This window comes from Neolamprologus brichardi, chromosome 5, assembly GCF_056152115.1.
Source record: "Neolamprologus brichardi isolate AB-2024 chromosome 5, ASM5615211v1, whole genome shotgun sequence".
Taxonomy (NCBI): Eukaryota; Metazoa; Chordata; class Actinopteri; order Cichliformes; family Cichlidae; genus Neolamprologus; species Neolamprologus brichardi.
The window spans coordinates 25,831,069-25,847,313 of NC_142108.1; the positions used below are offsets into that span (position 1 = coordinate 25,831,069).

Genomic DNA, 16,245 nt, shown 5'->3' on the forward strand with positions numbered 1-16,245 from the left:
CATATAATTTGATTAGATTGCTGAACCTAAAAGATAAATGCTGGGACCTAACTGGAGTATTTTATAATTTTCCCATACGTTACAGAATAGTGAGGGCACCAGGACAAGGACTGTTAGTGATAATCACAGCCGATACAATATCTTTGTCACAAGCATGCTTCTTCTGTTTCTGTGCCCTTGTATGATTATTATTTATTTTGTGTGACTGCATTTAACTTCCTGAACTCCAGTATAACTAAACTTATAAATAGCTCAGAGATAATCAGACTAATAATCAAATCAAATAATGAATACGCTGGGGCCTGGGGAGGAGTGCAATTGTATTGCTTAATTGTGAGAAGATGGGAGGCCCCAGCTGTTATAGGAGAATTAGGTTTCAGACTCCACATTATTACCCAGCCTGGGATCTGATATGGAAGACAGTGCTTTTGGAGTCTATTCTAGCATGACACTCTGGCCTTTGCTCACAAGCAGAGAATACAAAGGCTCTGTTTTGCTTAACATCACTAATAGATGGGAAGTCGCTGTTATGTTCTAACATAACAGCGACTTCCCTAATCAATTATAGACAGGGTTTACGGGGATATTTTCACTCATTTAAATCCAAGGCAATTTAATGGGGCATGCTTCTGCTAACACACATAGATAAGTGTGGCTTTCCCATGGAACCGGTGTGAGATTAGGACCTAGTACTGCTTTAGTGAAAAAGAGAGTAAATGCCCACTGGAGAGCTCCCTCAATAGCTACATACCTTCAAGGGCTTTTTTTCCTTCTCGCAGTAGGAATGCTAACCTGACTTAATAGCACAGTATAGAACAGCTGGAAAACCAACAAGATAGATGTTGTGATTTGAGCTGTGCTCTACACATGTCGTGTGTTTCATGATGAAAATGGAAAGGCAGGGGTTCAACTAGAAAAGTTGATAAGCCCAGCTACTATGACCAGCCCAAGAAACTACTCACCCATTATAAGGCCATTATGTTACCTGAGGCAAGAGGAAAAAGCAACTGTGTAGATGCAGCTTAGTTTTTTCTTTTATTTTTTGTAATCTTGTTTCAGCATCTTAATTTTCTGTCTATATCCCTTTGCTGTGTGTGAAGGCCCAAGTTAGCAAGTGTCAGGGGAAAGAGTATAAGCTTAATAAAGTCTGAACTTCACTGTCAGGCCATCTCTTTATGTTCTGCTCTATTTTAAAGCAGTCTCCTTCTTACACAGCTGATAATTACATTAAATTTATTAAAGTGCCCATTATCTGTGCTGGAAAAACAATCTTACATCACTTGCTCATTTGTGCTGGTGAGCAGCTAACCTGAATTAGAACTAAAGAAATACAGAAAAGGGGCTTTTAAGATATTTGATGGTCGATTTCAGTGCAGACAGGGGCCTCCTTCAGGGTTATAAGAACTGAAAAAGCTCCTTTAGACTGAGTTACATAGCGTTATGTTTGGCTGAGCAGTGGTGGGAAAAAAAAATCACAGTAATCAAAATAATGATTTTACTTCCTGCAGCTAACAGACGACGCCACCTGATGGTTTAATACTTTTCACTCTGTTCTATATCAGTCAACGCAGCACAGCCAAAAGGTGAAAAACATTTGCTGGCACATGAATCATGTTTCTGAGAAAGTATATGTTTGAGGCTTTTTATCTGCATCTTTCTTGCATCACTCTGTGTCTGCAACCATGTGGCTCTGATTTGATTAGATGTTCTGCTGCAGAGAACCATGCTATGATTTTGGGGAAGATGGGGGAGGTAGCAAGAACAGGTCAGGGCTCGTAAATCCCTTTTTCCTTTCGTTGTAAAAAATCAGTTTCCCTGCAGAGCAATCTCTCCCAAAGGGCTCAAACCAGCTGGTCTTCTACCAGGCTGTCTCCTAAACAGGCTGCCACTGCTCCAGTCTCTCGACTGCCGTCCATTTATTAGCAGCACGTTGAGATGTCTTAAAGAGAGAGGCCCATATTTGCATGTACTTTTAGCATGCTGGCAGCCTGCCCCGTTTCCCCAGCTGAAAAGGATTGCGGCTTCTATATCTATAAAGATTTTCCAGCGCAGTTAAGCTACAAAAGTGAGATTTCAGTTCATCAAGCTTTAAACCATCTGCACTGGAAAAGATTTGCGGACTTTAACGCACTCACACATCTATAAGCTAATTCTAAAATAGGCGATTCAGAGGTTTGACCAGTTTTCAGATGCTTGCAGAGGTTAGCGTTTAATTCTAATCCAATATATAAAATCTGCATGCAGAAGAAATGCAAGCCAGGTTAGTATATGTGGACAGAGGGAGGGAGGGATATTTATACATTTTATAATCAAAACCAGTACATCTCTTTAGTGACTGCATGTTGGTGGCTCTAACAAGGACATGCATGGTAGTGAATGACTGTCACTACAAAAGTTGATGGACTGCGAAAATAAACCAAGGGCAATCTTGTACCAGACGGTTTCATGTGTTGTATATAAACACAAGGGAAACTGTCAAAGCTGCTCCCAAATCACACGGATTCTTAAAATTCTTAAAAGTTTTTTTTTGATACAACAAACTTTGTACATTCTCACCCACCCATTTCAATTGTTAAACACTTCAGATGGACTAAAGAATACAATATGTGTGTTGTTTGCTTCTGTGGGCAGACTTGGGCATTACAAACAAAGTTTGAGCTGTCTGGCACAGGGATATGTGTGGAATTACATTTGTGTCAAAAGCAGCACGCGAGATAAAACATGAGCGCAAGAAAATAACTTCATTTCATAGACGCAGGTATTCATTGCCTCTCTCACAATTCAATTCCTCGCTTGTAAATTCAACAACCCGTGCACGTAGAACAGAGTTATTATAGTTTTATTTCATACTGACTTTTTGTTTTTAACTCAGTTTAGTTTCAGTTAGTTAGATTTTCCTGTTTCGGTTTAGTTTGTATTGTTTGAAAATGTTTAGTTGTAGTTTTCTTTTTATTAGTTTCAGTGTCAGTTTTATTTATCATTATCAAAAAAACTCATGATATGATATTATAGTATATAGTATATCAGAAATCTGTTCACTGTTTTTATTACAAATTATATCAGTAAGGAAGCTGACTAAATATTAACTGATAATTTATGGCAAAGGGGTGGGATTAAATAAGTGTTTACTTCTTCCCACTCCCTTTCAACATGTAAATTAATAATTTTTTTTGTATGTAATTTGTACAGTATTTTTTTTCTTTCTTATTTTCTTTTCTAAATGTACTTGTATATTGTTCACATGTTGAAATAAATTACCAGTCAATCAATCAATCAATCAATCATCATTATTACTATTACTATTATCATTATTATTACTATTATTATTATTATTATTATTATATGGAGGACATGTGTCAGAGGCCAAAATGTAGGAAAATTTGTACAGATATTACAATAAAAAGTTGCCTCGCAGTCTTGTGGATATCCAGAGTCTCATTAAACACGTCTATCAGGTTTAGGTTAACATGTTAAGCCATAATAACTGTGTTATACTATATTTGTGCGCTCTTGTCGTGACAGACAGACAGAACAGGAGTGAAGTGGCTTCAGTCTCTTTTAGAGATTTCTTCAGTACTAAAGTGATCTGGTCATAATTGTCAGCACTTCCTTGGCTACACACACACAAAAAAACAAACAAAAAAAACAGCTGATAGTTAATTCCTACCAAAATGTCTGTGAATGTTCTCAGTCAAGGAGCTTGGAAAGAAGTCCAGAAGTCCGTAAAGAAGTCCAGATGCTTTTCTTTCCAAGATCCTTAGACTTAATTCACCAACTTTATTTTGTAGGTTGTGAAGAAGTACAATATGAAACAGTGCCCATGTTGCTACCAAGTGAATCTCACTTTCAAATGGTAAATTGATCCCGCCAGGCACAGAAGTTGTGGTGTCACTGCTTCGAAAGTGACGAATCACATTAGTTTTCGTCTTCCTCAGTGCTCCACCCTCCCAACTCTCAAAAGTCAGAATGATCTGCGTGAGTAGAATTCAGCTTCGTGATCAGAGCTGCCTGCGAGAGTGTGAATCTGCTGCAGAGTTTGCCAAGCAGGCGCACTCATGTGAATGATGAGTTCTCTCTGAATTCAGACCATACGAGTGGCTGAATTTATGTACAGGAAATTGCAAAGTAATTTAACTGTTTGTGATAATGAATATCCACACTTGTGAAATGAAATGATTTGCTCTTGATTTTGTTTTCCCTCACACACCACTTTTGACAAATATAATTCCACAGGTGTGGAATTAAGTTCTTGACACACACAGCTCTGAGAGGAACTGGAGGAACTCCATTTAATCAGCGCTCTACTTTAAATGCATTTAAACAAGATCTAAACTGCCATCTACAAGGAGAAAAACTCCAGTGTCATGTCAGTGTTTTACAGGGTTGGAATGACCAGGCTGTTCTCATTCCCTGGGCGCCACACACTGCTGTAGTTAAAAATGCTGGCATCAGAGATACGCACAAGGTGTGTTTTGGCATCAGGGACTTGATGAACCAGGTTGTGGCAAGAGTGATTTAAAGCTGATCCCCTGGCATCACATTTAAAGCAGGGCATGGTTAATGAGAGGCATATTTGAACTTAAACCTAACTGTGAGTTTTTGGTGCCTAAACCTAGCCAGCAAGTAAAAATGCAAGTAAATATGAAATAGTGTGTATTGTGCAGTCTCCTGACATGTTTAGGACTTAATCCACCAGCACCTATCTGATCTCCAAATACAAACTTTGTTTAATATCTTTCTGCTTTCAGTGTACTGAATTATCTACACCGTGGGACACCTTGTGTGCATATCTGAAACCCAAGTAACATCTAAGAGAAGAGCAAAAACGTAATGCACTTGGATGAAAATGTGTTTAAAAGAGTGGATAGTGTAACAACGTGAAGATATGAAATCCAGTATGGTGTGACATCCTTCAAACGGAGACCTGTTTAAAGATAATTTATTTGACAGCGATTTAAGCAGTGTCCTGATTTACCATCACTCTCATTTAACAAATTTGAATATGTACGAGGATTTACACAAGTTCTGTCAGTTCCTGTCACTCCCACTCAGTAGCTCAGAAGTAATGATTATCTAAAATAAAGAAGATGTGTAAATTGCATTTACTACACCTGCTTCATTTCTGTGTCAATGAGCAGCAATGACTTCTGTCTTTACACTGAAGTCATTCTTATCTACATAGTATGAAGTTGTTATAATGAGTGGCGCACAATAGCACAGTTTTCAAAAGATCATCTCACATTATAAAGTTCCTGACCCCAATTTACAGTTAATACGTTCAAGTGGATGAGAGTCTGCAGCGTGTGTGTTCAGTATGATCCGTGCGAGCGAATCAAGGCTACATTAAAAAATGAGAGGTATTCATGACGTGCGAGCAGGAGCGGGGGGAAGGTGGCATGTCACGATCACACCAGAAATTCCAGACAGGAAGAAGACAGTTGTTCAGACAGTGACAACTTTGTTTTGCAGCCGCCTTCAAAGGAATACTTGGTGTACATGACTGCAGGAATTTGAGTGTGTTTTGTAAACAGAAAGGTTGAGCGGGGACACAAAAAGAGAGGATCAGGGAGAAAGTCAAAAGAGACAAAAGCGGGGAGTGGCACCGAGTTTATCATAAATCCATTTGCTTAATTGACGAAGTTAACTCCATAAAGTTTATAGAAAAACACTTAGAAAACAGCGAGCTGATTAGGTTGTCACCCCTTTTAGCTTCATGACCTTTATTTATGATCTTTTTTAATTATCAGCGCTTCATGCTCTTGAATGTAAAAAGTAAATAAATGATTGCACGCTCAGTCACTTATGCACCTCAGTGTATAGCTAATACACTCAATGTTAATGAATAATGTATTCACGTTACGCTCACTTTGACAGCCCACAGACCAAAAGATCATGGCCTTTTCACCAAGATGCATATACAGCTGAGGTGTTTTTTTCTGTTCTGCTTTCCTGTATAAATGCAAATGAGAAGGAAAAGATCCATAAAATCTACCCTGAAAAAAAAAATTCAAATGACTACTGAAAGATTTATGAATAAAATCAATTAGTTAACTAATTTAGAGAATCCATGTGCTAATTCTCTTCTGGGGAGTCATAATTAAATTCTTATTGCTTATTTAAAGCCTGTAGCTGTGGCTCAGGTAGAGTGGGTTTCCAATAATCGCAGGGTTGGCAGTTCGATCCGTGGCTTCTCAACATGCTGAAGTGTCCTTGGGCAATACACTGAACCCCAAGTTCCTCCTTTTGGCTCAGTATCAACAAGCACATGAATGTGGTTTATGTATGGGTTGCTGGCTTACTACCAGAACAGCCTTCTCTCAAGGCTCTGTCAGTACTGAGGTCCAGGTGCATGCTGAGGCCTCCTGTCTGTCTGCCTGGCTGACCTACACTGGCACCCACCATATGTGCCCTTCTCAACACCTTCTGTCACTGTCACACTGCGTGGCATGTATACCGGTGGTCCCTGTCTGACTCTCAGTTTATTTTCTATTTTTCAGCTTGCATCTCTGGCATTTTGCTGATACTGAGCTGCTGCTCCACTGAGAAAATTTCTAAATATTTTCTGTCTCAAGTTTGTTTGATTTTTTTCTTACCTTGGTCTGTTAGTAATGTGAACTGCATATGCGCGAGGATGTATTATAACTTTTTAAGTTACTATATAGTGAATGAAGCACACATAAGGCTTTTCAAACAGAAACACTTTTTTAAAATGTTACGTTTCAAGTCTGACCGATAAAAATGCCACTGTATTAAACAAAGGCAGTCAATCAGTGGCCGTGGCCCAAAAATAATATATATTTTTGTAACGGGTTTCAGTGCCCTCAAGTTAACAGTGTAGTAGCCACATTGGCTTTTTGGTGTACTGACACATTCTGGCGGTCCCAGCTGGCTCTGTACCAGTGCTTTTCACACCATGGCCCAGTGGAGCAGCAAAGGACTTGGTAGCCTGGTTACAGTGGACCTGGGCAATTTGGACCATAATTAAGTCATAAATCTTCTCTAGACCATATGAAAAGGCTGCACCCGATTACACGCCGCCCCCACCGCCACCCCACCCGGATTCCCTCGCGCAATCAGCCAGTTCACCTGATAAGAAACCAATTCAGTTCCTCTGCTTTTCAATTGCATTAGCAGCAGCTCACCTTGAGTTAATGAAACGCCTAAACAAATATGTCCTCTGAAATCTAATATACTCAACCAGAATGCAATATGGCAAACACACTGAGGATATGGAGATCTCATTCATCTGTCTGCAGAATACCGATAAGTACTCACTGAGGTAAGAGATGATCTCTATTCTATGCACTGAAATTGATGATACAGCATATCTACAGTAAGCTATAACATAAATGTCAGTTCTGTTCTTAGCTATTATTTATTCATGTCTTGTCTGCATACAATAACTGGATGGATTTCTCATAAAATCCCTACTGACATAATCCCAACTTCAACCAGTCTCAAGCAGAACCAATTTAAAGGACCGCCTGGCCACTCTGGCTTGGCAATGGAGGTTTATTTTAAAAAATGAGGTAAAAATCGCAAAACCTAGGAAATGAAAACATCTAAAATATACTGATAACGCTGCTATTTGTCTGTGTGGCAACTACAAAACAATGTAATTTGCCTTATTGCCACATCTTTTTGCTTCACCTTTCATTTGACTGAAATCTAGTAAGTTAAAGCATGAGTCAGACAAATGAAAAGCTCCCCAAGAATGAAAAGCTCCCCAAGAATACAGTGAGGTACAAAACAAAACTGCAAGATCTAAGTTGGTGCACTTTTTTTCATAATGCACGTGTTCAGTAATTCACTGCTTAGAGGATGTAATGACACACACTTGTTGTAAATCTTCTTACCAAACATAAGATGGACAAATATAAAATCTATCCTCACCGCATCATGTTCACTGCACAGAAGAGCAATCTCTTGAGCTGAACTATTTTGGGGCATTTGTCTAGTTTACGTCTGTTTGCCTCTTTTTTTGCCTTCCTAGGTTAGATTAACTAATGAAATGTAATGAAATGATTATTTTACTTATTTAAAAAATAATAAATAAACATGACTTCCCTATCCTGTCTAACTCTTTGCCCATAAATATTTGCACAGAGTAGTGACTTGAAAGAAACTGCAGTTAATAAATGAAATTGCAGGCCAATGGTGAACGTGATATATACAGATGTTTTTAATATTTTTTGGAAGACAAGGTAGACGACTAAGTTGTTGCTAAGTCAGGCACTGAATACGCTAGCATGTAATCTATTCACTTTTTTTCTTGGCCTTGTGTTGGCAGTACAAGCCACACATTCACACACTATTTTATTCTATGCACACCCTGCTGTTACACAGACTAATGGAGGCATCCTGGGATATTTGGAGTTCAATACAGTATTTTACCAAAGGAAACTTTTACTTTTATACCCACTAACTCCTGAGCTAGACCCTCATTTTCTTTATTCTCCCCCTGAAAGGAAGGGAGGGAGTATGTAATCGGTTGTGCTTGTTTGTTTGTCCATTTGTTAGCATTCTAGCAGCCCTAGTTTTCAAGATATCATTTTCAAATTTGGTGTGATGGTAGATACCAATTACAGCTCGAGGTGATTTCATCTTGGTGAAAATTAGGTCAAGGTGACACCAAATGTGAAGAATCAGTAAAAACTTTATTTTACCCACGTATTGTCTTCACACTAGAACAATTTAGCAGGCTTTGGTGGTCACAAGTACCTTTGTTGGCTAAGCATAGTTAACACCCAAGGTCAGAACTGGCTTGAGAATAAATCACAGCAAACGATATCGAGTAATATATCATATGGAAGGGCATGGAGAGAGCCTTTTTATTTTTTCAATATGACACCCTATGACATCACAGCGGCACCATAACAGGCTGACATCGTCATATCGTAATAATAAAAACAAGAAATATTAAAAGTTTTAGTATAGCCCTTGTCCTTCAGGGGGAGTTGCACTCTGAGTGCTCTGGTTTCATTTATAATATTGTTACACACCCAATATCCACTATCAGTATAACTAATTTAGAATATGTATACATATAGTGCACCACAAAATGTTTGTGAGGATGGTCTTGTGGCATAACTACAGATGCATTACCCAGAAATGGCTTTTTCGCTGCTGTAAAGCATCTCTTTTGCAACTCTCTGCCTGATTCCCAGTGCATATTTCATGTCCCATATAAGTAACATATAAATACAGTGAAGCCAAAGTAAATGGCTTAAGTGTGACTCATTATTACAAAAAAGGCTTAGAGGCACATTTCAAGGCTTCTGCGTATTGCACACAATACAAGGTTTGGGGAATTAGTCATACGCTTATAAAACAGGCTCAAACGGCATTCAGCCCAGAATTTGCTTTTGTGTAGCATTACACTGTGTAATCAAGCGCCACACTTTCCAGGGCAATCATGTCCTTTATCACAGAGGAACTGTCGCCAACCACCTACAGAGTGGGAGGATAAGCCCTGTAGGTAATAGCGTGTGGTGGGTGCTTGATTGGGTATGGAGAGTAAGAAGTTTTGCTCCCCCCCCCCATACCCCACCACCCTTTACACCAACAAGTCATAGCAGAAGAGGCAGCCATCCGTACAAGTAATGAGACACACTTTTACGCCACTTGCTTCAAATTTTCTTTTTTGTTGCTTTCGCGGAATGCTCTAGCCGATGGTCCAAAGCAGGTCGGATTTACATGCATGTATCTACAAAAATTCATAGACTCTGCCTTTTGTTTTCTCCATCTTACGCTCTCATTTTCATTGTAAGGGGAGGCATAAAACTGCCTGAGTTAATTAGGGGTGACACGATGTTTATGTAACCTCCAAGCCTCACAAACCAGACGCAATTATGGGCTCCAGTCCCTGTGACCCCAGCCCGTAGCGTAGCACGGCAAAACTCCAATCCCGTGTCCCTGGAGTGAGCAGTAAGGTGATGGGGGAAGGTGGGAACGTGGAGAGGGGGGGGAGCAAGAGTTGAGTTCTTTTCACAGCTCCATCTGACGGGAGCTCTCGCTGCCTAATCCAAAGTGACGGACACTTCAGTGGAGAGGGCACAGAGCCCCCCAATTTCCGCCAGGACCCCTCGGCAGGAGAAGCAGAGAAGCCAAGGGTTGGGGTGGCAGACTTATTGTGGCCCAGTGAGACAGAGTGGGGCAGGGGCCTCATTACAACGCTTAACTGCACTCACAGGCCCTCATTAACCCACCACACCAGTGACTCAAATCAAAACAGACAATAAAAAGAGGTCTGTGCTTGAATAAAGGCCTCTGTTTTAGTGTGACAGAGTTTCAGCATTGTAACGGAGCACTTTATGGAGCTTTTAAACAAACAAATCACATACGTTTGTTACAACGGGTCACTTTAAATAAAGGATTTCCCTCTTGTAGATGTTATCATTCAACTTGCATACAGTTCTCTCGTTGTTTTTCTTTTTTTAAAAAAGGCACAATGAATTTATGATTCAAAAACAAAGGGCACCAACATGGTGCTGTGAGAAGCGCATTTATAAGACTGCCTGCAGTGCAAAGGCATGAATGATGAGTGATGACAGACACCTAAGCATGCTGCCAATGGAATGCAAAGCCAGTGCAAAGATTAAGTGCAGGCTGTATCCCACCGCTCATCAGTGCTTTGGGAAACGAAGCTTAGCCCGCCAAATGATGCGTTTCATAGACACAATTAAAGAACAAATCAATTCAGCTGCCTCGGTAAAATAATCAGAGATGCGGTGGCTGAATTTGGCTGCAGTTGCATAGTGGAAAGCTTGGAAAGCGCCAACCATTTCACAAGAATGATTAAATAAGATTTTGATTTCTATAGAATCCTAAAGATTACAACGTTGCCCCACTTATCAAGATGTTTTATATTAACATACTAAAATACTGGTTTCTCGTTCATTTACGAAGTTTTTTAGTCTACAAGGTAGCTCATACATTGCGATACTAGCCTTGCTTTTATTACTTTTTTTAAAATGTAATTCCACAACCAAGTGGCTGCACGCGTATAAAGCTGTAATCACTGAACCGCAGATGAAGTGGGGAGACAGCAGCAAGCCTGCTCTCAGCTCCTCAGTCTGAAATACATGGTGATGAGGTCACACTGTAAAGACCAGCAGGCCATCACATTCTGTCTGTCACATCATCAACGGCACTCTCCTTCCCATTTACAGCCCTTAATCTGCATACATCACCATGCAGGAAAGAAACAGACATAGTGGAGCTTTATGTGCTGTGCATTATGTGCTTGTAGAGGGGTTTGAGCAATGAAGAGGTTCTCTACAAGGAGTGTGTGACAAAGGGGAGAAGTACAGAAATAAACACAGTGAGAAGAGAAGAGAAGAGAAGAGAAGAGAAGAGAAGAGAAGAGAAGAGAAGCCACATGGGGAGTATAATGTGCAGAAAAAGACAGATGGGTCCACTTACCAGCCTGGTTAGTGGTAATGTTGACTGAGGCATACTGAGGGGAGTAGGGGCTCTGATCTGACACCCCGTTGACAGCCTGCACCTCAAACGTGTACTGTGTGTGGGCCAACAGGTCACTAATGTAGACCCGAGTTTCTGTCAGGCCCAACTGGCGGGGTAAAAACTGAACGTTGTCCCCACATCGGGTGCACCCTCCTCGGCCTCCGCCGCAGCTTTTGCAGATGATGTTGAAGACTACATCCTCGCGGCCCCCTGAATCTCGAGGGGGCATCCACTCCAGCATTACAGAGGTTTCATTTACGCTGGAGATCACATTTTGCGGCGCTGAGGGGACAGCTGGAAAACACATAAATGTGTGCATTTATTCTAAATGCTGAAAAGTGCGAAGAAAAATTAATCAATAAAAAGGGAAAGAACACTTCAAGAAACAAATGAAAATGTAAAGAGGATCCAAGTCACTATTTTGACTCCAATTTTTGTCACATTACAGCCTTTACTTTTTTTGGGAAAGGGGGGGGGGGGGGTCAAACTGGAGCAAAGTAAAAATATAATAACTATAAAGTTGATGCAAAAATGAAGCCAGGCAAGAATTACCGACTAACAGGCTAACTTTATCATTTCATTTAGAGTTGGTCCTGTTTCATAAAGTTCGTTATTGAAATTATAATACGAAGCCCCCCTGAACCAAACAAAGCAGTAATTTAAATCTAAAACAAATGTTTTCCAAACATAAACTCATTGCGTACTTATTTCTAATTTGAATCATCATTTTTCCTGAAGGATTTTCCTAATCTTAAACACAGCTTAATTGTAGCATTGGCACATCATATTCTCGATTCTCATTCTTTTGTTGTTTTGTTTTGTATTTTTCCATTTTTTGGATAAATTTTTTTTTTTTTTTTACTAATGTAACATCAGTGGTGGCTTCCCAAAAGAGCCCACCCAAGGAATACACATGGAAATCAGCTTTCAGCTGTACCTAGCACAATACTTGTATTGTACATTGTCACTTTTTAATATCTAATAATCAGTGATTAAAAAATTCTATAGAGATTTGCAATAGCATTGCAATATATACACAAATGTTGCAGCGTTTTGCCATTAAATGAAAATTGCTTCTAGGTGGACCAGTGATGTATGTAGATCATGGACAAAACAAAAGGGAAAGAAAGACGATGAAATGTGTTTTTATTCATTATGTTATTCAAGCCAAACCTTTAAAGACATTTTTAGTTCTATATAGAATTGGTGTAATTTTGGAATGGAAGTTGTATTGTGTCCTTGATGGTGTGGAGGGCAAAATTACCAACCCTATTTAAACAGGAGCAGAGAAAACGCCCGCAAAGATACTGTACAGTCATTTTGAGGTCTGTGCTGACTGCATTCCAAGCTGGCAGCGCCTCTTCCCTCGGGATGCCCATTTACACTTTCTCATTTTCAATGCTGGTGTCCACTCCATCAAGTGTTTTCTTAACATCTATTCTTGACAATTTTCTCATGGAGCATCGTATAGAGTTACTGCAGCGGAGAGAAACCTACTGTTTCTCCTATTGAGACATTCTTAGCAGCTAGGCATTATAGAGTGGAAACTTTCCACATGGTGCTACATGTTGAGTGACAGGCCAAACAAACAAACAATGAGAACTGTTTAGCTTTTACAGACATGTGCGCCTAATTATGGTAGACGTATCCTCCAGGACTAATGAGATAAACAATTCCACTCCGCCCACAACATCCTAAAATCTGAATCGATCATTTCTTATTTAACCTCGTTTTAATTGGCAGCAATTAACAGATCTCTGGCTCTGGAAGAAAGCCCACTGGAGTGCCCTTCTTGGTGTCTCTTATACATAGAAACATAACTCCTCCTTGGCATCTCCTTCCTGGGGAGGAGGACTAATATCCGCCCCATTAGCTGGCGGGCCGCTCTGATGGGCCCATTCCCTTGCTTTAATCAGGCCGGGCCCTGCTGCTCTTAATACGGGTGACGTGACGCTGTTGCTTTCTCATTCACAACAGCTGCTCAACTCCCAGAGCCAGGCTTATGCAAATCTCCTTTGTTGGAGACCATCAAATCTTTTCCCTCCTCTCTCTGTTTCAATAGACAGAGGGGGAGTGTGAGGAAAAAAAAAATACTATCGAAGCATTGATAGAGGCTTTTTTATCCCACTTTCTCCCATTTTGTTTTAGTTAGACTGCACTCTATGCAGTAATTCCGTCTTTTTCAAATACACGCACCCATTCTCCCTCAAATTCCTCCTTCGTGTCTTTCTGCATGTCTTTCCCTCGCAATTTACCCCTCCCTTGCTCACTTTTGCTTATGTCTATCCGCGGCCCATCTCTCTCGTCCAACCTCAATGTCAGTCTCAAATTCAAATTCAAACTCAAACAGCTTCATTGGCATGACAAGAGAGGGTCTCGCCTCGGCTCATTCTCCAAGTTTGCCCCCTCACATAGCTATGCGCCCTGTCCCAGTAACCTCTGGTCTGGTTTGGAGTACGGACTGTGTGATGTTGAGGAGGGGCAGCTGACGCTTGTGTGCTGGGTCAGATCTGTGGACAGCCACACTATGAGCATGTCAGCATCCCTTTCGTGTGAGGGACAGCTCTGACAGGGTTTCTGTTTGGAGTTACACAGACTACCACTGTCCTTTGATCCCGGAGCGCTTCTGCTTGTGCTTGTGACATGTGTGTGTCAGAAAGCTCATATCTGACGCCAAAACGTTTTCCATTCCTGTCTGTGTATTATGCGCAAGTAATTGGCAAGTTCATATATCACAGCTTCAGTACCATACTTACTTGTGCAAGGCATCTGGAGAGGATCTGAGTCGGTGCGATAGTATCCATTTCGGCAAACGCAGTTAATAGCACCTTCACTGGTGGTACGGCTGTTGATGGGACACTGCATACAGGGCTCATCTCCTTGAGTTGGCTTGAAAAAGCCTGACAGACAGGCTAAAAGAGAGAAGAGAAGAATTTTTAAAATCACAACCAGCGGATTTTCAAAAAGCAGACTGCATGTGAATACATTTTTGTATGACTGAAGTACTAGGTTTCTATAAGACTATACTTATCATTGTGGCAGCCATAAAAAGGGTAGCGATGTATATATGCATCCACTGCCAATGCATAGTTCATATTGTGTTATAAAAGAAAATCCATCAAGTTACCAGAAATCAAATTGAAAAAACAAACAAACAAAAACATACACACCATAAATCAAACAAAGATATATCAGAGCAGCCCTGAATATAAACACACACTCTTGCATGCCTCTGCAGATGTGGCTACATGTAAGTTTGCTCTGAATTATTCACCACGCTGTAGTTGCCTGAGAAATCTCTGAAGTGCCCCGCTTCCTGTTAAGATCCCTTTTAAGGGCCTCTTTCTGGAAACATGGGAGGAAAGTTACATTTATCACAGAGACCGTGATGAACACACACACGGCTCAGCCATTAAATGTTCTATCCGTGCATCTGACTTTGTGTGGGTGAATCGCAGGCTCTACCACTGGGTACATCTGTTTGCGTGTTGCCACAAGCGCCACTCACTGCTGCGGTAAACAAACTAACGTAGCTGTCTATGAAATCCCCTTATCCTCCCCTTTCCAGTCACATTCCACCTAAACCTTCACTGCCTAAAAAAAAATAAAATAAATAAAATAAAATAAAAATAAATAGCCTCTTTTTCAGCGTTTGCACCTGCACCATGTCGAGAGATTTTCTCGTATCTCGGGCCAAAAAAGCTACGGTTTTGCTTCAGGTAATCCAGCTCCCACCTGCCCCTCCGATAAAAGAATATAGAGGTGTTGAGAAAGAGACATGAAATAGTAACATGAAAAATTTACACACGGGACACACTGCATATCGGTACGTTAAAAGCCCTCGGGTCTTTCGGTGCTTTTTCTGGGTAGAAAGCAAAATGGATTTAGTGCGATGAAAAGAAACAAAAGACAGAAGATGAATGCTTCCTTGCATATTTCTTTTATTTGAAAATTTAAAACTGTTGATTTATATAGGGCTCCTTTTTTAAAATGCACTTCAAACAATTTCTCTTCCTCATTAAGAAAACAAGTTATCCAATTTTCTACTAGTATTAAAAGCCTTACTATTACACGACTGCCATTTCTACACTGTAAAGTTATAAAAATACAGCCATTATTTCATTCTGAGACTATACTGGCAATTACAGCTCCACTGTAGCATCTGGAATGTGGAAATATCAGCAGCTGCAACTCCCATTTAAAGGAGGTCATTTCACAAGGCAGAATTAGTCCGGATCCAATCCCAATGTTTAGATTATGCAGACACCAGTGTACTCATAGACCATACAGGCCACAGATTAATGGCCTTTTTCCCTTTTGGAACTCGACATACATTTCTCAGAGCCATCACCTCCGACCACCATGAAGAACAATTCTCTGTAGTTCAACAAATCATAATAGTTTAGCCGTATCACCTACAGACAGTAGAGTAAAACATGCGCTACTACTTTACGAGGGGGCACTTTAAAAGAAGCTTCATTAATACAGTTTACCGTGAAAGCCAGTTTCATTAAAACTAACAAGAAACAGAAGAGATCATTTCTTTTATTCACTGAAAAAGTTACGCCTTAAAGACAAAAAGTACACACAAACAAAAAACAGTGTTTTGTTACTGAATAGCGCAAATGCCAGAATGGCAGAAAGTTATTCCTGAATAAAACGGAGACAATCTTAAACATCTCCTCACTCAGTATTAGCTTTGACATGTTTTTCTACCGCCGTGATTGATGGCTGAAAAATGTTTCGGGGTACAGCGTGAAACATGAGGCCTGGACATTC

General features: G+C 40.2%; 1 protein-coding gene across 5 annotated transcripts in view; it reads right to left on the minus strand.

Moving 5' to 3' along the window:
- Nucleotides 1-16,245, minus strand: part of ephb2b (eph receptor B2b) — a 122,050-nt gene that overhangs the window by 23,288 nt on the left and 82,517 nt on the right. For all 5 annotated transcript variants that reach the window (XM_035904516.2, XM_087840915.1, XM_006782910.3 and 2 more), the window contains exons 4-5: nt 14,223-14,378; nt 11,425-11,760 (exon numbers count right to left, since the gene is read on the minus strand). In XM_035904516.2, the coding sequence (XP_035760409.1) occupies nt 11,425-11,760; nt 14,223-14,378 (492 nt within the window). The remainder of the gene's footprint in view (nt 1-11,424; nt 11,761-14,222; nt 14,379-16,245) is intronic.